The sequence below is a fragment of the Saimiri boliviensis genome, chromosome 15, assembly GCF_048565385.1.
Source record: "Saimiri boliviensis isolate mSaiBol1 chromosome 15, mSaiBol1.pri, whole genome shotgun sequence".
Taxonomy (NCBI): Eukaryota; Metazoa; Chordata; class Mammalia; order Primates; family Cebidae; genus Saimiri; species Saimiri boliviensis.
Window position 1 is genome coordinate 39,650,981 of NC_133463.1, and position 21,632 is coordinate 39,672,612.

Consider the following 21,632-nt stretch of genomic DNA (forward strand, 5'->3'; position numbering starts at 1 on the left):
CTAAGGATTTATGAATTCTCAGAAAGTGGTCCCAGGAAGGTTTTCTCTCCCTCACCAGGATCTCCTCAAGACAGCAGCATTTCTTTATCTTACAATATTCTATACTCAATTTCAAATAACACTAAGTCTCTGGCTATCAATAAAGCCTTTCAAATGCTACTGGTGCAGAACCTTATTTCCACCTAACCTTAATTCCAGTCTCTCCAGGGGCATGTTATCTACTGCCACCTATCTAGATTCATGATACTGTTCTGTTTCCACTTGTCATGATGTGGATTAGCACTGACATCCTTCTCTGCAGGACCACTTTCTCCCACCCACTTCTTTGGCTAAACAGTGTGCTCTCCAAAATGCAAACTAAACCTAGCATTCACCTAAGCCAAACATCAAGAAGCCAAAATAGTTATCCTACGACTCACATGTTGCTAATAACCCTGAATACATGCTAACTAGAGTATTTGCATGGGCCCCAATAAAAGTTCAAATGTTGAATTGCAGACAGTGAATTACTTTTCAATAATATATGCCTCACAGGGTGAACCATTTATATGAAAAATTAAGAACCAGCTATTGGCCGGGCGCAGTGGCTCACACCTGTAATCCCAGCACTCTGGGAGGCTGAGGCTAGTGGATCACCTGAGGTCAGGAGTTTGAGACTAGCCTAGCCAACATGGTGAAACCCCATCTCTACTAAAAATATAAAAATTAGCCAGGCATGGTGGCAGGAGCCTGTAGCCCCAGCTACTTGGGAGGCTGAGACAGGAGAATCACTTGAACCTGGGAGTTGGAGGTGGCAGTGAGCCAAGATCACGCCACTGTACTCCAGCCTGTGCAACACAGCAAGGCTCTGTCTTTAAAAAAAAAAAAAAAAGAAAGAAAGAAAGAAAGAAAGAAAGAAAGAAAGAAAGAAAGAACTAGCTATTTTTTTTTTTGAGACGGAGTTTCGCTCTTGTGACCCAGGCTGGAGTGCAATGACGCGATCTCGGCTCACCGCAACCTCCACCTCCCGGGTTCAGGCAATTCTCCTGCCTCAGCCTCCTGAGTAGCTGGGATTACAGGCACGTGCCACCGTGCCCAGCTAATGTTTTGTATTTTTAGTAGAGACAGGGTTTCACCATGTTGACCAGGATGGTCTCGATCTCTTGACCTCGTGATCCACCCACCTCAGCCTCCCAAAGTGCTGGGATTACAGGCTTGAGCCACCGCGCCCGGCCGAGAACTAGCTATTTTAAAACAAAATTTTTTTCTTAATAATAAGTGAGCAGACAGGAAGCATTTATCAAGGACACACATATGCACACACACAAAGTGGAAGCAAAAGAAGTCTTCCATGCTAAGTGTTTTAGTCTGTTTTCATGCTGCTGATAAAGACTTAAACAAGACTAGGAAGAAAAAGAGGTTTAATGAACTTAGAGTTCCACATGGCTGGGGAGGCCTCATAATCATAGCAGAAGGCAAGGAGGAGCAAGTCACGTCTTACATGGATGGCAGCAGGCAAAGAGGGAGCTTGTGAAGAGAAACTCTCATTTTTAAAACCATCACATCTCCTGAGACTTATTCACTATCATGAGAACAGCATAGAAAAGACCCACATCCATGATTCAATCACCTCCAACTAGCTTCCTCTCATGATATGTGGGAATTGTGGGAGTTATAATTCAAGATGAGATTTGGGTGGGGACACAGGCAAACCATATCATTAAGGTTTAGAAAGGCTCAAAATCATAATTGCTAGCACTTATACAGCATTTACTGTGTACAAGATACTGCTATAAGTGTTGTACCTCTATTAGCTTATTTAATCTTCATAATAGCCCCATGAGGTAATTATTTTTATCATCCTTACCATTTTCTAGATGAGGAAAATGAGACATCCCTTTCCCTAGGCACTGTGAATGCAAAGATTTCCCACGTCTGGATATTGAAAAGAACTCACTATACTCCACCGAGCATACTCATATTCACGTGGGGCTTTTATGTAAAAACCTTGGAAATGATGCAGCAAGAGAAAAAGAGCACAGGCAAGCAGTGGGGGTCTAACAGACATCCCATGAGCAAGTTCCACAAGGTGGTTACGCAAGGATCTCACCAGATTCTGTCTCGGGGAGGAACCACCAAGATCTGTGCAAGGAATCTGGGCTTTGAGAGAGCTCAAAGCTATAAAGTCAACAGTGGGCTTCATATACCCCTCTGGCCACATATCAAAGACAGGCTGCCTAACCCGTTAGATCACTAGAAAACCTTCAATGAAGAAACTGACTCTTGGAGTCATCAGAGTTTAGCACTTTAAATACCACATTATTCTCACTGTCCTTATCTTGGCCAAGAGTCAAAACCCAGATATCCAGGGGTCCCCAGAGATAAAGGGTGAGCTTTTCCCTACTTCTTTCTTCCCCTACTACTGCTAATCCATGTATATCTCTTCATTGGACTCCTTATAGCTCATGTTCATCAATCATTTGACTAATTAATTGGTGATTTACAGATACAGCAGGTTCTCAGTTACCGTCATTATATACAATGTTGTTTTGTTATAACATTAATGAGAAAAAAATAGATTCCTCACTACAGCCACTATCTGCATGGATTTTGCACATTCTTTCCATGACTGTGTGGGTTTCTCCAGTTTTCTCCCATATCCCAAAGAAGTGCCTGCTAGGTGGGATGCTGTGTCTAAATGGTCCCAGTCAGAGTGAGTGTGGGTGTGTGTGAGTGCAGCCTACAATGGATGGCATCCTGTCCAAGGTTGGTTCTCACCTATGTCCTTCACTACTGGAATAGTCTCTGGTCACCTGGGACTCTGAACTGGAATAATTGAGTAAGTAATTATCTTGTTGTAATTAATCTTTCCTAAATGTATATATAGCTCACACTTATTTCAATGCTTAATATTATAGGTGTCTTGGTCTTTATTTAGAAGTTTGGTGATGTTTTCATGACCAGAAATATACCATGGGAACTTAACTCTTGTTTATGCTAATCAGCCTATGGTAAAATTGGTTAATGTCAAGTGAAGACATATTATATATGAAAATTCTTCCCCCACCACTGCCCAGATCTGACCTCAACAATTAATCGCCAGAAATACAGTGCAGCATGGGCTGGTTAAAAGAGATATATCATGGTAAGATCTGCAGAGAATGAAGGAAGAAGCCACTCAGCAAAGGTGCTATATTTTAAACATTGAATAGTTAAAGAAGGAAAACATCTCTGTAAGAAGTAATTTTTTCGCCCTGTGGGCACAAGTGTTTATTTCAACAAGCAATTTCCTCTGATTCACTGAAGCCATCCAAGTGTTATTTGCTCAAACCTGATGACAACATCACCTTCTATATTACTTTTATCTATGACCCCCAAAACTCAGCACAACCTATAAGCTGTTCTCTGGTCTTAAAAATGCCCAGCTCTACTTTGCATTGCCAAACTACATTAATTTGCTTTTGCTAACTAAAACTTAGTAAGTTAAAATAATCATTTATTAGCTTATGAGACATTTATTAGATTCTATAGATTGCCAATTTGAGCTGGTTCTTCTGGTCTTAGCTGAGCTAATTCATGCTCTATAGCCAGTGCTGGATTGACTGGGAGCTGGCTGATGTGGAACAGTCTCAGGACAGTCTCAGAGGGGACAACTTGTATCTAACCACATGGTCTGTCATCCTGAAAATGGGTATACTGGGTGTGGAAACTGCACGAAGTTCTGAGAGGAAAGCGGAAGTGAGCCAGGCTCTTGAGGCATGGGCTCAGAATTCACACATTATTACATCTACACATTCTGTCAGCCACAAGACCAGCCTAGATTAAAAGGGGTAGAGAAATAAAATCCACTTCTTAATGGAGGGGACGGCAAAGTCACATTGCAAAAGGAGTTGATCCAGAGGCAGTGAAAGGGATTGTGGCCATTGCTGCAATCTAGCAAACAGAATTGTCATGTAAAACACAGGACACCCAGTTAATGAATAATTTTTTTTTTTTTGAGACAGAGTCTCACTCTATCACCCAGGCTGGAGTGCAGTGGCACGAATTTGGCTCACTGCAACCTCTGCCTCCTGGTTCAAGTGATTCTCCTGTCTCAGTCCCACAACAGGCTAGGATTACAGGCTTGCACCGCCACGCCCAGCTAATTTTTGTATTTTTAGTAGAGACAGGGTTTCACCATGTTGGTCAGGCTGATCTCGAACTTCTGACCTCAGGTGACCGACCCGCCTGGGCCTCCCAAAGTGCAGGGATTACAGATGTAAGCCACCGTGACTGGCCTGAATAATTTTTTAGTATAGATATGCTACATACCATAATTAGGACTTGCCTATACTAAAAAATATTCATTTTTATCCAAAATTCAAATTTAACTTGACATCTTGTATTTTTGTTTGCTAAATCTGCCAACCATACACACAGACCATGTCAAAAATAAGCAAAACCTTTCTTTAAAAGAGAACTTGGAACTAGGAATACTTTTAAATTGCACAACTTCAGCCAGGCGCAGTGGCTCATGCATATAATCCCAGCACTTTGGGAGGCTGATGGGATGGATCATCTGAGGTCATGAGTTTGAAGCCAGCCTGGCGCTATCTCTACTAAAAAACAAACAAACAAAAGATTAGCTGGGCATGGTAATGTGTGCCTGTAATCCCAGCTACTCGGGAGGATAAGGCATAATAATTGCTTGAACCTGGAGGCAGAAGTTGCAGTGAGCTGAGATTGTGACACTGCACTTCAGCCTGGTTGACAGAGGGACTCTGTCTAAAAAAAAAAAAAAAAAAAAAAAAATTAAAAATGCTGGGCTCACGCCTGTAATCCCAGCACTTTGGGAGGCTGAGGAGGGTGGATCGCTTGAGGTCAGGAGTTCAAAACCAACCTGGTCAACGTGGCGAAATCCCCGTCTCTACTAAAAATACAAAAATTAGCTGGGCGTGGTTGTAGGTGCCTATAATCTCAGCTACTCGGGAGGCTGAGGCAGAAGAATCACTTGAACCCAGAGGCGGAGGTTGCAGTGAGCTGAGATGGTGCCATTGCACTCCAGTCTGAGCAACACAGTGAGACTCCATCTAAGAAAAAAAAAAAAATTAAATAAATTGCACAACTTCACCAATTGCAGTATTAGAATGGGCTGAAAGCTCTAAGTATACCCAAAGGAAAGGAGTACCGTGTTCTCCTCTTAAAATAATATATAATAAGCTTGTCCAACCTGCGGCCTGGAGGCCATATGTGGCCAAAGACAGCTTTGAATGCAGCCCAACACAAATTCTTAAACTTTCTTAAAACATTATGAGTTTTTTGTAATTTATTTTTTATTTTTTAGCTCATCAGCTACTGTTAGTATATTTTATGTGTAGCCTAAGATAATACTTCCAGTGTGGCCCAGGGAAGCCAAAAGATTGAACACCCTGATATATAACAATCTATTTTATTTCAGATGTATTAAATGAAAACTTGCTACACAGAAAATCAAAAAGAGGAGAGTCTGTACTTTTAGTAATTTGGACCTGTTCTATATTTATAATAATGCTTTTACCCTCCTACGAGGAATTTTTTAAATCTTTAGAAGACGTTAATTAATCATTATGCTGTTCTGGAATTTATTGTAACTAATCAGACCGAAGATACTTGAAACTGATATTTCAAGAACCATACCCATACACTGCTGTAAAATTTGATGTTTTCCTCTATGGGTTTTTATGACTGACTGTATTTTTCCTGCTATAATTTTTGTGACTAGAAGTGATGGTGCAAAGGTCAAATAAATATGCACCATTAAGCAATGCAACCTGACAGTTCTAGATAATAACTCCCTCAGATGAGAAAAGGGAGTGATACCTGAAAGGTTACAGGCCCCTTACTGTCCCTTTGCACCTCTAGTCATCTCTGTCCACTGCACACAATGATTCCACTACAAATTTATGAGAATCCTCTCTGCTGGGAATCCTAAGTAAAACAGAATTCAGCATACAGTGCATGCCAAGGGTTATTAACTGGGCTCGTGATACAGCTTCTTGCACCCAGCTTTGAATAAATCAAGCTCTGTTGTTTACACCAGAATCTTGGACTTGGAAAGGAACTTAAAGATTCCTACTTCATGTCCCATTTTACAAAACACGAAACAAGACACTTTCTCCAGGGCTATGCCAGAGTAAAGCAGAGTTCAAGGTCAAAAGATAACACACTGCTTTTCAAACGTGAAGACCATGGACTGACTTGATAAAAGTAGTATCCACCTAAATCAGGCCTTTTTTCAGATAAACAAGTACATTTGCCAAGATTTTATGGGGTCAGATGATGATCAAGTCTGCCATGTTAGGACCATATCTATATTCCAAATCTGAGAGGAAAGATTCAGATTTCGAGTGTCTTTCAGAAAAGGACTAACTGCAGATTCCATTAAAATAGAAGTATGTGTGGTCGGGCATGGTGGCTTATGCCTATAATCCCAGCACTTTGGAAGGCTAAGGCAGGCAGATCGCTTGAGGCCAGGAGTTTGAGACCCTCTCTCTAAACAAAAGAAATAAAATACATGAAAGATTAATAGTTTGAATTTCAATATCACATTTGTAAAAGTAAAGAGATTTAGTTATGAAACAAAAGGGTTGTTACCCTTAACCCACGCTTTCTTACTCCACGCCACTGACAAGGCCAGTTTCTTTGCTGAAAGGCTCTTCTGCTTTCTCTACGTTACAAAGCCCTATAAAACCTTTAAATCCCGGATGAAATGCCAAACCATCCATGAAGCTCTCCAAGATCTTCCCACTGCCCTGACTGCTCGCCACATTGAATAGAAAATCTTCCCCCTCTAAGCTTCAATATTTTCTTATACAAACTAACTTCTATCTTTACATATGCTCTAGCACATACTTCATTCATTTATTCTTTCAGTGTCTATTTAGGGGATGCCTACTAAATGCCAAGGTCTCTTCTAGGCTCTGGAGAGAAAGCAGTGAACAAACAGTCAAAAATCTCAGATTTCTTGGAACTGACACTCTAGTGGGTAAGGGAGGACAGGAAAAAAAAAATACAGTTTTTATTTTTTATTTTTATTTTTTTGAGACAGGGTCTCGCTCTGTCACCCAGGCTGGAGTGCAGTGGCGTAATCACGGATCACTAAAAGCCTCAACTTCCCAGGTGTCAGAGATCCTCCTACCTCACAGCCTCTCAAGTAGCTAGAATCAAAAGTGTGCTCCACCACACCCAGCTCAGTTTTGTATTGAGACAGGTGATATGGTTTGGCTGTGTCCCCATCCAAATCTCATCTTGAATTGTAGTTCCCATATTCCCCATGTGTCATGGGAGGGACCCAGGTGGGAGGTAATTGAATCACGGGGTGGCTACCTCCATGCTGTTCTCATGTTAATGAGTCAGTTCTCTTGAGATCTGATGATTTTATAAGGGGCTTTCCCCCCACTTTGCTCTGCACTTCTCTGTGCCACCTCCAGGTGAGAAAGGATGTGTCTGCTTCCCCTTCTGTCATGATTGTAAGTTTCCTGAAGCTTCCCTAGTCATGCTGAACTGTGAGTCAATTACACCTCTTTCCTTTATAAGTTACCCAGTCTTGGGTATGTCTTTATTAGCAGCATGAGAACGGACTAATACAATGGGTTTTCACCATGTTCCTAGGCTGGTCTCAAACTCCTGAGCCCAACCAATCCACCCACCTCAGCCTTCCAAAGTGCCATGATTACAGGCATGAGCCACTGCACCTGGCCAAAATAAATATACTTTAAACAGAAGAAAAATAAAAAGTACTAGGAAAAGAGGTACACTTTTAAATCAGATGATCAGAAAAGGCCTCACTGAGTGATGCTTAAATAAGGACCCGAAGGAGGTGATGGAATAAGGTTCCCAAGTGACTTGGGGAGGCTGGGTTTTCAGGAAGGAGTAACAAGCGCAAAAGCCCTGTGCCAGGAATATGCCAGGAATATTCAAGTAGGAGCCAGAAAGCCCATGTGGTTGGAGAGAATGACAATGCAGAGATTAGTAGTGAAGAAGTTTAGAAAAGTAAGGAACAGGAGGGGCCGGACCATGAGAGACACTGAGAAGTTGGTAGGATTTGTGATTTGAAGACAGGCTTGTTAAGAGCTGTGGTACTAAAGGGAGTGAACTGCAAAAGGGGTTGTTATTTGATAAACTGAATACTTGAAAATGTGATCAGGGAGGGTTTTTTTAAAAATAAATGATAAAGTCTAGCATATGACCTTCAGAGTGTGGGCTGAGGTGGAATAAAGAGCAATAGTATTATAAGACGGGATAAGGAGAGTGATCTAATCTAATGATGTAAGATTCAAAGCAAGGTTTTAAGGAGGAGGGAAAAGCTATCTGAAAGCAGAAGGGAGGATCGAGGAGGGGATCTACCCAGCCTCCAAGCTCAGTGGCAGATCAGGAAGAGGAAATTACCATCACTTGAGAGGGCAGCAGAAGCCATGTTCTTCAAGAGAGGCAGGTTTTAATTAGAATTAAAAAGTGAAGGGACCGTTCAGAAAAAAACACTGTTATCAGGAATGCTAATGAATGCTAACTGCTAATGAATGACACAGTTCTTGAAGGCAGAGTGGAAAGGTGTGAGGCACTGGAGTGAAGTGGGATGAGGAGTCAGAGTACAGGGGCTGGAAACTAATGGTCTGGGCTTCTTGTGAGGAGAGGCATGAATAGTGATCACAGGATGGCAGTGGAGAGCAAGAATGATAGCGGGATCTTTCCAGAAGCAGTATACAAGAGCCCCTACTTACTTATGACCGTGGATGCCTGAAGGCATGAGACGGGCCAGTCTTACTCCAGCCACAGCAGAGTCCCTCACTTGCTCACTCCTGTTCTGTTTAACATTATATTTTGTCTCCTTTTCCATATTAGATCATAAGCTTTGAAATCAGCAAGAATTTTTTTTAAATTTTTATTTATTTATTTATTTTACTGTTTGAATTCCCTGTTGATTGCTAGTAATAGACTACCCAATATTTGTTCAAAGAAAAATGCAATACTTCTTACTGGAAGGAAGGGGTGGTCGAAAAAGACAAAATATTTCCTACTCAGACTTTTCTCTGAGAACTCCTTAAAGCTCCCCATCTCTTGAAATTTTTCTGTCCAGTCCTAGATCAGGCGCTGCTACAAAACTTGGTGCTTTGTGAGCATCTGCTGATGAAAGACCAGAGAGAGCTCCCCTTTCCCAAGCAGTAGGAAGTTACAATTCTGCTTATAATAACACTTGCCATCCTCGTGGAGTAAGCAATGAACAGCCAAACCAAAGTGTAATTCTGTATGGACATTTCAACCTACTATGGTTTTTCTGGAGAATCTGGCCAAACGTAGTGATGTTTGGTGACAAGTGACAAGGGTGACTTGTCTTATTACATGCAAGGGTTTGGCAAACCTGGAGCTCTATTATCACCAGGTCTGAACTAACCTCTGCAACATGAAGGAACTAACAAGAAAGATATGGGCCTACCAGACAATTTGACTGTGAGGCAAAAAAAGCACAGAATTTGGAAACAGACCTAGAATCAGGCACTTAGAAAGTATATGACCAAACAGCGGAGGCTCCTCTAGAAGGTGACTACTATCAGCTTTGCCATCTGGCCTTCATCAAGGCAAAGCCACTGTGACTAGACCCATATTTGGTCGCAGGGTTCCATATGGAACTCTGTGGGCTTCTGAACTCATCTGTCTGCCCTAAAAAGTATGGCCCTCCAGTTTTTCAAAAGCACAAACATAATCACATTGTTCATTTGCTTAAATCCATTTGGTGGCATCCCATTACCCTAAGCCTCAGTCTGAACTCCCTTACTTGCCCCCAAAGACCCTTAGGATGTAAACACCACCATCTACTCCACCTGATCTCTCAGCTCTTCTTTTACCACTTATACTTGATATTCTAACAAACTCAAACTTCTTTACACTCCTAAAACATTCAACTCTATACTTGTTATTGGCCTGACAGCTTCCTAAGTACTTTTAACCTTGTTCACCATCTAACTTTCAGGTCATAGCTTACATGGCACATCCTCAGGGAAGCAGTCCTTGCCTCCTAAGATGGGTTATCTCTCTCTCTACTGTATGTTGTTTCACACACAGATCTCACACCTCTATAATTACTTGCTCAATGTTTTTTCTCCCCATTAGACTATTATTTCTACAAAAGCAGCAACTGTGGCTGCCTTGGTCACCACTGGCAAAGTCCTGCCCAATGACTGGAACATAACAAAAGTAATTTAAAAACTTTTTTTTTAAAGTTGGGTGGATCCTTCTTAACCTGATTGACAAAATGTGAGTGCTACGTATTTCAGGTCATTCTAGCTATAAGCTAAGAATTCTTCCCTTGCCGGGCGCGGTGGCTCAAGCCTGTAATCCCAGCACTTTGGGAGGCCGAGGCGGGTGGATCACGAGGTCAAGAGATCGAGACCATCCTGGCCAACATGGTGAAACCCCGTCTCTACTAAAAATACAAAAAATTAGCTGGGCATGGTGGCGTGTGCCTGTAATCCCAGCTACTCAGGAGGCTGAGGCAGGAGAATTGCCTGAACCCAGGAGGCGGAGGTTGCAGTGAGCCAAGATCGCGCCATTGCACTCCAGCCTGGGTAACAAGAGCGAAAACTCCGTCTCAAAAAAAAAAAAAAAAAAAAAAGAATTCTTCCCTTACTGTATCCAGAAGAGTATCTTGGACCGAACTCAATACCTTTTAAACAAATAAATCCCATAAAATAATATCCCCCAAATCGTTTAATTCAGTAAAATATGAAGCACAGACCACCTAAAACACTTTATTTTATTTGTAACTTTTCTATTGTTTTGGTCACATGTAAAGAATAAAAATGAAAACAAGATACTACTGTCACATCAAGAAATAACTATCCAAAATGGATTCAAATGGAAGATATATTTAGTGTCAATTCATATATTAGTAACTTATACATTTATTGTCAAGTATGACATCCAAAAAAGCACAAAAGAGTTTCTAACATGTTCCACCAAACTTCTGGTTTATTTATGTGTCACTTCCATGACTACCAACCACACATACAAAGACGAGGGTATACTTAGTGAAGATGGCTTTCCAGTAAGTTTACAAAAAAAACAAAACAGCTATGTTAAAATATAGCATAAGTAGCTATAGGGCCCTAAATTTACTTTGGAAACATTGCCTAAGGCACCACTAAAATGAACAGTTGTAAATCCCTGATCAGACTTTAAATTTTTCTGGTCTTAAAATTTCAATTCTAACCACAAGGTGAGGTGACCAGATTAGTTGGTATACTATTTCCTCTGTGACGGCATCTGTAGGAAATATTACATCTATCCTGGGCACTGCCACTCCAATATATATATGTAATATATCTGATTATATGAAGTATGAAAGTCAATATAGGTAATTTTTCTTTAAATGCATTTTAAGAACAAATGGCACTTGAATGAATGGTGGCACAACAGGGAAAAGGACTATTTTAATATAAAACAATATTAAATCAGCATGTAATGAGGCTGAGTGTTAAAACTGTGAACATTTTATAAAATGATAATTTAGAAATTGTAAATGCTTTTATTCCAAACTGTAAAAAGACACAAATTACCCTAGATTGCTGAGATCACAGTTCTTACAAATAATAGCATCTACCGATGAACATAATCAAGAATGAATTAAATGTTTTTGAATTTTAAAACAATTTAAAAAGAACAATTCTGATAAAGTCATAATATAAAATAATGAAGACCAAATCCAATTGACAGTGATAACTATTATTTGGCTGAAGAAAACCAGGAATGCTCATGACCAACAGTTCCCAAGTACCTTGTACAGGTGACTCGGGGGCTGCTGAGGAGCTGGTTAAGGAGAAGGAGAAGTATGCCCGGTGACTGGGATCCTGCCTCAGCATCAAACGGATATGCTCACTTCTGTTTTACTGTACACTGAGAATATGTCTAAGTCATTTTTTTAAAGGCTTCTTGTGATTAAAAGAGAAAATTCCGAAAACCACAGCAACATATCTATGCTGTTTCCAAGCCACAAAGAGAATGAGAACATCTGAGACAACTATGGCTCCAAACAGTGAGAAAGATTCGTTTTCTTTTCTCCTATTATAATGTCAAAATGATGTGTCGTCTATCGAGCCATACTATGGAGTAGCAGACTACTAGTTAGGTGCCTTCCCCAGTTAAGAGGCACCTAACATCCAGAGGACAGCTAGCCAACTGGGAATGTGGTAGGTAAATGCTCACCTGGGCTAGGCAACCACCACAGCAAGCAGGTTCCTCTCGGCCTGGCCTTGGCAATGAGCTGCTTCTGAGAAGCCACAACTCTCTGTGGTTGAGAGCTCACTCCCTTGAGGCAGAGAACAAGAGACATGGGCTAAGGGGCAGCTTTTCAATAAAACTGAGAGGCACATCAACGTGGCACTGCATGCATCCACTTAAGGATGTATGATAAACATGCTACTTCAAATGGTAAGTTATTAAAGATAATTGGCCAATATATAGATATGCATAGCTTTAGCACATAGATCCTCAATAAAATATTACTGAATCTATTATGAAAATGTAATGTTTGCTAAGTAATATGCTGTAAAAGGTAATAGTCAGAAAAAGAAATTCAACTCTAAAAAAACAAAAGCACATAAAATCCACTGTCTTTTTTTTTTGTAATGAAGTGTCGCTCTTGTTGCCCAGGCTGAGTGCAATGGCACAATCTCAGCTCACTGCAACCTTGGCCTCCCGGGTTCAAGCGATTCTCCTGCCTCAGCCTCCTGAGTAGCTGGGACTACAGGTGCCTGCCACCACGCCCAGTTAACTTTTTGGATTTTTAGTAAAGACAGGGTTTTGTCACGTTGGCCAGGCTGGTCTCAAACTCCTAATCTCAGGTGATCCACCTGCCTTGGCCCCCCAGAGTGCTGGGATTATAGGCATAAGCCACGGCACCTGGCCAATCCACTCTATCTTAATGCAGGAGTTGGAGAAGTTTTCTTTTTTCTTTCTTTTTTCTAAGTTACAGCAGGTTTTATGCCTAATAAAATATGTTCTAGACATAGGAAATAGCACATTATTAAATTGTAAGATGTAGTTTTGATTAACAGATAACCAGTATCATTTGTTTAAAAATCAGATGAAAATGGCACTTAAGAAAAAGAGAAAATGACTAAGCGGACCTGTACAAATCAATGTATGGGACCCTAGCAAGGAAAGTATAAAATCTTTTTTTTTTTTAGTAAGTAGTTTTTCATTAGTTAGAAGGAAATGGAATTCTGAATTTCGACTTAGAAGTTTGGTCCTCTTACCTCTTCTGGACAAAGCAGTCCTAACCATTTTAACAAATCTCAATTAAAGCAACCTAATTGTAGGATTCAGGACAACCTACCATCTGTGCATCTACAGTATCCTGAAAGTCACGCTCAGTTAATGAAAAGAAAGGCCAAATCTGACCATGTTTACAGTTTTCCACAATCAAATAAAATATCTAGAAAGGCAAATAAAAATGGCTTATTTACATGAGGCTATTTTTACTTGTTGATTGTACATTTAAAAAAAAAAAAAACTGATTATGTGCCTTTCCTGCTCATTCAGTACTTTTCATAAAGTCCTAAGATGAGTGCATGCTGTTTTGTAAACCATAGTGTCTAAACTGTAGCAAAAATCAGATGCATTGAAAGGTAATTTTTACCTCCCAGAAAAGCACTGTATACAGAGTTACAAGAACAAATTCAGTATCATATAATTAAAGAAGCTCTCATTATCAGGCATGGACAATGGCTTATAAAACATACACAGTAAATCAGGTACAGCAACCTGCAAACCACATCATCCCAACAGTTTTCTGTTCTTACTGACATTTAAAAACAGCATTTTCATCATATGAAACTAAACAAAAACAACAACAAAATAAGCTTTCCCCACACTAGATTCTAATCCAAAGAGTCTCACTGCAATTACTGTAAATCACTATCAATCACTGAATTGATTGGGCAAAGATGGACTTAGCACTGTCCCCCCAAAAGAGCCTAGAAAGAATGCTTTAAACAGATATAATCCATGGAGAGAGAGATTTACATCATAAATGCTGAAGGCAAAAAGTACATAAACTGGCAGATACATGATTTGGGGTGACAGATGGCAATGCTCCACATAGCACAAAAGAATTCTGTGGAAGTGGTCACAGCTTCTGTTGTTTCGTGGCTGGGTTCTTGGGAGGAAGGAGTTTGTATGTGTTGAAGTAGCCCACCACCTGCTGGGGAATCTCTGCCAACACACACTGAGCAAGTGCTTCTTTTGGAGCCTTGTGAAAAACAAAATCAAAGTGACTGTATTAACAACTGAATTTTTGCTGGCTTTCTGATAAAAGACTAGGGATACTTCAGCAGCCACTAAAATGAAGCAATTCCAACTTAGAGGCCTGTACCTTTTCTTAGGAGCAGTCCATGAAATATGGAATGTGCTAACAACCCATGTTACTTATGATTGCTATTACTATCCCTGCTAACATTTGTCAAGTCCTTTTTTGGTGACAGCATTCTAACATTTGATAATTTTGTTGTTGTTGTTGTTTTATAACTTTTAAAGTGAGTCTTTCATTCACATGGTATTAATTTTTTTTTTTACTTTTTATCTTACAACAATTATAGATTTATAGGAAGTTGCAAATACGATAAAGAAAGGTACCATGTACCCTTCGCCCAGATTCCTCCAAAGGTAACGTCTTGCATAACTATAGTACAGTATCAAAACCAGGCAGGTGACATTGGTACAGTTCACAGAACTTACTCCGATTTCTAGTTTTACACGTACTCATTTGTGTGGGTGTGTGTTTCTGTATAATTCTATGCAGTGGGTGTGTATTTCTAGATAATTCTATGCAATTCTGACACCTGCATAGATCTGTGTAACTACCACCACAATCAAGACACAGAACTACCTTAACACCACAAAGATCCCTACCTAACATTACTACTTTATAATCACAACAACCCCCTCCTTCCCCTCCCATTGCTGGTGGGAATGTTAAATGATATAGCCACTTTAGAAGAGTTTAACAACTACTTTAAGAATTAAACATGTAACTACCATATGACCCAGCAACTGCAATCCTAGGTATTTATCCCAGAGGAATAAAAACTTAGGTTCGCACAAAAATCCATGCATAGGTGGGTACAGTGGTACATGCCTGTAGTCCCAGCATTAAGGGAGGCCAAGGTGGGTGGATCGTTTGAGGCCAAGAGTTGGAGATCAGCCTTGCCAATATGGTGAAACCCTGTCTCTACTAAAAAATAGAAAAAAAAATAGCCAGGTGTGGTGGTATGTGCCTGTAATCCCAGCTACTCCAGAGGCTGAGGCACAAGAATCGCTTGAACCCGGGAGGCCGAAGATGCAGTGAGCCAAAATCACTCCACTGCACTCCAGCCTGGGTGACAGAGTAGACTCTACCAAAACAAAAACAAAACAAACAAACAACAATTAAAAAAAAAAAACCCATGCATAAATGTTTATAGCAGCCTTATGTATGAGACAGAAAAAATGGCAAGAGCCAGCTATCCTTCTGTGGGGAAATGGTTATACACACAGTGGTATATCCATACCATGGAATATGACTCAGCAATAAAAAGGAGTACTTGAAAACCTTGGTGATTCTCGAGAGAATGATGCTGAGTGGAAAAATATGCCAATCTCAAAGGGTTGCATATTGTACCATTCCATTTATATGACATTCTTAAAATGACCAAATTACAGAAATGAAGTTCAGATTAGTAAGTGGTTTCCAAGGGTTAAAGAAGGGACAGAAGTAGAAGGGAGGGGATGTGGCTATAAAAGGGCAATGAGAGGGATCCTTGTGATGCATCTTGACTATTCCAATGTAAATATCCTGTCTGTGATTCTGTACTATAGCTCTGCAATATGTTCCCACAGGAGTAAACTGGGTAAAATAGTCTTCCAAGAGATATTCATCAAATGAAACTTCCAGCGTGAGGGGAATTTGGCATACACTTACACAGAGTTTTTCCTGTTGTTACAAAGGTAAAGATAAAATACTCACAACATTTGCAATACTATTCTAAAACAATTTATCATATAGACTGCAAGAAGCACATAATCTACATCCTGAAGCAACACTGCCAAATCAAATGGGAGCTCTCAAATGGACAAAGAAAAGTGTTCACACATCGTCTAACCCCTCACACCTACTCAACTGCCTCGCTGTGGATGGGCAAAGGTCTGTGTTCAATCACTTGGGTGTCTGAGTAGGGAGGAGTGGTACTCACATTCTGGAACTGTCTGAAAGGCACAAACTGGACAATATCTCTGATGGCCACTTCGCCTGATGGGGAGCGGAGACTTCCACCATCACCATCCAGAAACTCCATGGCGCCAAAGTCAGCATCTCCAACTCCAACAATGATGATGGACATAGGCAGTTTGGAGGCATTAACTATAGCTTGCCTGGTTTCATCAAGGTCTGTGATCACACCATCAGTAATAATCAAAAGTACAAAATATTGCTGCCAGAAAAAGAAAACATGTTCACTGAGCAAGTCAAGCGATGGCTAATGGCATCTCTGGCTTGATGAGTCATCCAGTCCTTCTTGTTCATTTTCCTTGCCAGTCTCTACCCTGGATACCACCACATAAAATATTCCAGGCTTCTCTGATGACAAGGAAATGGACTCTTACAAAAATACAGGTTCATTAAAAGTGCAGCAGACCACAAAATAGGGTTGGCAAAATACATGGAAGCAAGACATTAAATGTCAAAGATTAACCTTTCAATAAGGCTAGGGAATAAACAGTTTAACTCAAAAGTATTAAATATGTCAAAGTATCAATCAAGGGAGCAAGTGGAAATTTCATTCTCAGAAGATCAAATAAATATAAAAATGTTAGAATTGTTTACCAAACTAAAATACAAAAAAAAAAAAAAATAGATATGGTATAAGTGACAAAATCATTCCCCAGATTATGTCACCTAAGATAAACCTTTTCAGAGAGGAGTAAAATGTTACATAAGGTAGTAACTTTATATTTCAAGTTATTTAAGTCTAGAATAGAAATAAGAGTTACAATATTAGCTAACATACGCTGAGTGTTTACTCTGATACAGGCACTATACACTTTATATGACTTATCTAACCTTTACAACAACAGTGTGAGGTAGTTCCCCTAACTTGCTTCTGCATATACTGAAGGTAAGAGAGATTTGGCATCCAAGGACCAATAGGTCACGGTTAGCTCATTGAAATACCTTTATTACAATAAGAAATCCTGTAAGAATACTCGTGGTAAGTTTCCACAAGCCTTAATTTGTTATGTCTACTTCAAAAAGGTAGAGGATAGGCATTTTATCTAAGAAAGTTAATTCAAAGGACAGACACAAGACACATAAACACCAGGTATTCGTTTGTTGTTGTCTTATTTTTAACCATCACTAGTACAACAACAAAAATCACTCCCAAACCAAGAATGACTATTGTGTCTTGCCTTGACTTTGTATAATGACAACCCCCAAAAAATTTTTAAATGGCACTAGGAGCCACTACCAATCCACATTCTTCCCGTCCCCTGGCCACAGAACACTTACGGAGGCTGTCTGCTGTTGTGTGGCTGCAGCAGCAAACCTGGCCACATGATTTATGATTGGAGAAAAATTAGTTGGTCCATAGAGTTTTATCTGAGGAAGGCAAGCCCGATATGCCTCTATAATGCCTTGGATTCCTAGAACAAAAAAAAAGCAGTATGAAAAATGTTTAAGCACAATGTGTTTATTCACAATACTGGCTAATCTGATTATATATATCAACATATAGTGCTTTAATTAGTCAAAAGTTCTATATGCAGGAGTTCCTCTAAGCTCTGTGTTATATAACTCCATAGGTATGCTCCATTGCAAAAATCTATAACCTCTGTCCTCACCCAGTAAAAGGGATTTACTTCCATCTCAGTGAAATTATTCATTAGTCTACAGTAGGACTGTTACATTTGTGCTTAATTTTTTTTTTTTTTGGGACAGAGTTTCACTCTCATTTACCCAGGCAATGGCGCAGTCTTGGCTTACCGCAACCTCTGCCTCCTGGATTCAAGCAATTCTCCTGCCTCAGCCTCCTGAGTAGCTGGGACTACAGGCGTGCACCACCATGCCCAGCTAATTTTTGTATTTTTAGTAGAAACGGGGTTTCACCGTGTTAACCAGGATGGTCTCAATCCTTGACCTCGTGATCCACCCACCTCAGCCTCCCAAAGTGCTGGGATTACAGACGGGAGCCACCGCGCCTGGCCCCTTTTTGCTTAATTTTAGTGCATGTTGGTAATCTAGCTCTCATAGAAAACCACAGAAAATGTTCCATATCATACGACTGATGATTAAAGGTAAGAAAGTGTTATTAATAAAAAATCATTTGCATATGCTGCCGGAGGTTCTACAAAAATACCAGCTGGCCATAAACCTAATATTAATTCTAGTTAATTAGCTGATACAAGTGTTTATTCAATAAGTTAAAGGTTAATCATTGTATCACAGACTGTATTAGTTCCAAATATTAACTTCCAGGTTATTAATCCATTTTGCTGCAGAAGTACTGATGTGTTTGTTTAGGGGTACTGCCCTAGACCTGCTGGGGCATTGTCACCAAAGCCACTGAGATTCAGAGACTGTTTATTACAACAGCACAACCCAGTGAAAGTTGACTGACATTGCTGGTCAAAGCACTGCCGATGAAATTTGTATCCCACACACGCACCTGTTGAATCCGCCTGTAATATGAGAACACTTAGGATGCAGATAGGGTAACAGAAATTCTAAAGAATTTCCAACAATACTTGCTGAGATCATCACACATACTTGCCACAAAAAAACTTAATGTAAATCAGAACAGGCCTCTTGCTTTTAAAATGTCCACTAGAACACAGAATAACAAAAAAGAGAAGCATATATAGTCACAGGTCACTTACTAATGGGGATAAATTCTGAGAAATGCATTATTAGGCAATTGCATCATCATGTGATCATAGAGTATACTTACACAAACCCAGATGTTACAGCCTACTACACACCTAGGCTATATGGTGTAGCCTATTGCTCCTAGATTAAAAATCAGTACTGGATATTGATATTCTGAATAATGTAGGCAATTATATCAACTGTACCTTTTCTATGTCTTTACAGTAAAAGTATAGTATTATAAGCTTATGGGCCTACTGTCATATATGTGGTCTGTCAATGACTAAAATGTCATTATGCAGTGCATGACCATACTTGGCTAAAAAGCTTCATGAAACCAACTCTCTCCTCTTAAAATTTAAGGGTTCCAATAAACTCCTGTTAATTCCTTTGAACTTAGGAACAGGTAGACTTATGAACAACCTTTGAGAACATAACTAATTCATATGCAGAGGTGACTTTACATGCATAAGGTCGTTGTAACTAGGATTCAGTCCAGTAGTAACAAAAGTAAAATAATTCATTTAATTTCTTCACAAATATCAATAGCCTTCAGTTCCTCAATTAAAACTGAATTGTGCCAAAACCCTTTCTAGGCATCAAAGTAACAAGTTATTTCTAAGGCATATTATTTCTAAGGCAACTAAGTTCAATGATTAGTTAGGAAAAGGGGAAGAAACTTCCTTGCCTTAAAATAAGGCCCTGAGCTTTTTGCTGGACAGTATCTCCAAACCAACGCTTTTTCCAGAGTGTAAACCACTTGGTGAACAGCCCAAAGTGGCCTTACATTACTTACACAGGGACTAAACTTCTAAAATGAATTACATCACCCATATTCTGTTACAATAAATGAAAGCTAATTACAACAAATTCCAAAAATTATTCCACTTTCATTATAAACATGAAGCATATTTCTTAAAAAGAATAACATTCCCAGTTTCAAATGGCTAGGTAATAGAAGAGGTCATAACCAGCCACTGAAAGTGCCTCAAAGGAACACTGAATTAGTATGGAAAAAGTGTTCTGGGGAAAAGAATGAAGCCATATTGCAAACTGCTCCCCTGCCCCCCGCAGAACTGTTCATGCTTTTCCACCTTATGAGTATTACTTAGGAAGAAAAGGAAAAAACAGTTTCTTCTGTTATAAAGCTACACATTTGTAATTGTCAAAAGAGCCCTTAGCAGAAAATTAGCTTATTGTCTAGAATTTTAAATTATGCATCTGCTCCCACACCTACCTTCCCTACCTTCCCTTCTCCAAACTCTTCAGTCCAATACATAATTTAGTGGAAGAGCTAGCATTTACAGTTGATTGCTCAATGTCGTTAAAACAAACAAACAAATAACAACAACAACAAAAACAAGAAGCACTGGGACATTTGAGGTATAAGGAAAAAAAAAAAAAAAAAACATGTCTGGGCACGGTGGTTCATGCCTCTAATCCCAGTACCAAGGCAGAAGGCAAAAAGATAGCTTGAGGTCAGGAGTTTGAGATCAGCCTGGCCAACAGAGCGAGACCCTGACTCTATTTTTTTTAATAAATCAAAGAAAAAAGTAAAATGAAAGACAAATATCTGCCTCCTGCTCTCTACACAGAGGAAAGCTGCTATAGAAGCTCAATTCTTTGTTTCTTTTGCCCATCTCAGCTACTTATAGAATACTATATGAGCAACAAGTATTAGATGCTGGATACTTTTTTCTTTGTAGAAAGTGACTACTACTTTGAAAAAAGCTTCAAAAGATCTGTTTATTACATTACTAATTTTGGCCAGGCGCGGTGGCTCAAGCCTGTAATCCCAGCACTTTGGGAGGCCGAGGCGGGTGGATCACAAGGTCAAGAGATCGAGACCATCCTGGTCAACATGGTGAAACCATGTCTCTACTAAAAACACAAAAAATTAGCTGGGCATGGTGGCGCGTGCTTGTAATCTCAGCTACTTAGGAGGCTGAGGCAGGAGAATTGCCTGAACCCAGGAGGCGGAGGTTGCGGTGAGCCGAGATCACGCCATTGCACTCCAGCCTGGGTAACAAGAGCGAAACTCCGTCTCAAAAAAAAAAAAAAAAATTACTAATTTTATTGAAAGTTTCTTTTTAAATCTATTTATATGTGAAGATACTTTTAATATATGATTATTTGTATTGACCTACTCCAAAGATTGAGAATTTTTTTGTCCAATTAAAGTTATTAAGGTAGAAGGATTTAGCAACAAACTTCATCATCATAATACTGATTTGCCCCATAAATATCATGATCACCCTAACCACCAACCTGGTGCAATTCTTCTACCTTATACGATAGAAAGTTAAATATGTAAGAAGATGAAACCTAGAGATGAAATTTGAGTAGTTTTAATCACAAGAAAAAAACAACAAAGAACAAAGTAAAGACTAGCGAGCCTTTCCATTTGAAGTCATCATGTTTGTTTTTTAACTTACCATTACAGTAGGGATTGGATGGGTTGAAGTTCATTGGAAATTCATGTGATACCTGTCAAGGATGGAAAAAGGACTGATGAGGCCTGGGTTGCTTTTCTAGGAGGCAAAGCTTTAAAATGAGATTTCCTCTTACCTGCCACTGAGGAGGTATCTGAGCTCCAAAACCAAAAGCTGGAAACATCTTATCACTAAAAAGAAAAAAAATTTAATAAAATGTTTTTTCAAAATAAAAAGAGCTTTATCTTTGCTCACAATAAAATCAATATGAGCTCATTTCAAAAACAATTTTTCAAAATCTTAGAAAAGTA

At 39.6% G+C, this 21,632-nt stretch overlaps 1 protein-coding gene across 1 annotated transcript in view; it reads right to left on the bottom strand.

The window, feature by feature from the left end:
* Window positions 1–10,726: 10,726 nt before the first annotated feature.
* Window positions 10,727–21,632, bottom strand: part of CPNE3 (copine 3) — a 51,083-nt gene continuing 40,177 nt past the window's right edge. The window contains exons 12-16 of the mRNA XM_039464793.2: window positions 21,458–21,512; window positions 21,325–21,376; window positions 17,534–17,667; window positions 16,221–16,457; window positions 10,727–14,242 (exon numbers count right to left, since the gene is read on the bottom strand). Of these exons, the coding sequence (XP_039320727.1) occupies window positions 14,120–14,242; window positions 16,221–16,457; window positions 17,534–17,667; window positions 21,325–21,376; window positions 21,458–21,512 (601 nt within the window). The 3' untranslated portion in view covers window positions 10,727–14,119. The remainder of the gene's footprint in view (window positions 14,243–16,220; window positions 16,458–17,533; window positions 17,668–21,324; window positions 21,377–21,457; window positions 21,513–21,632) is intronic.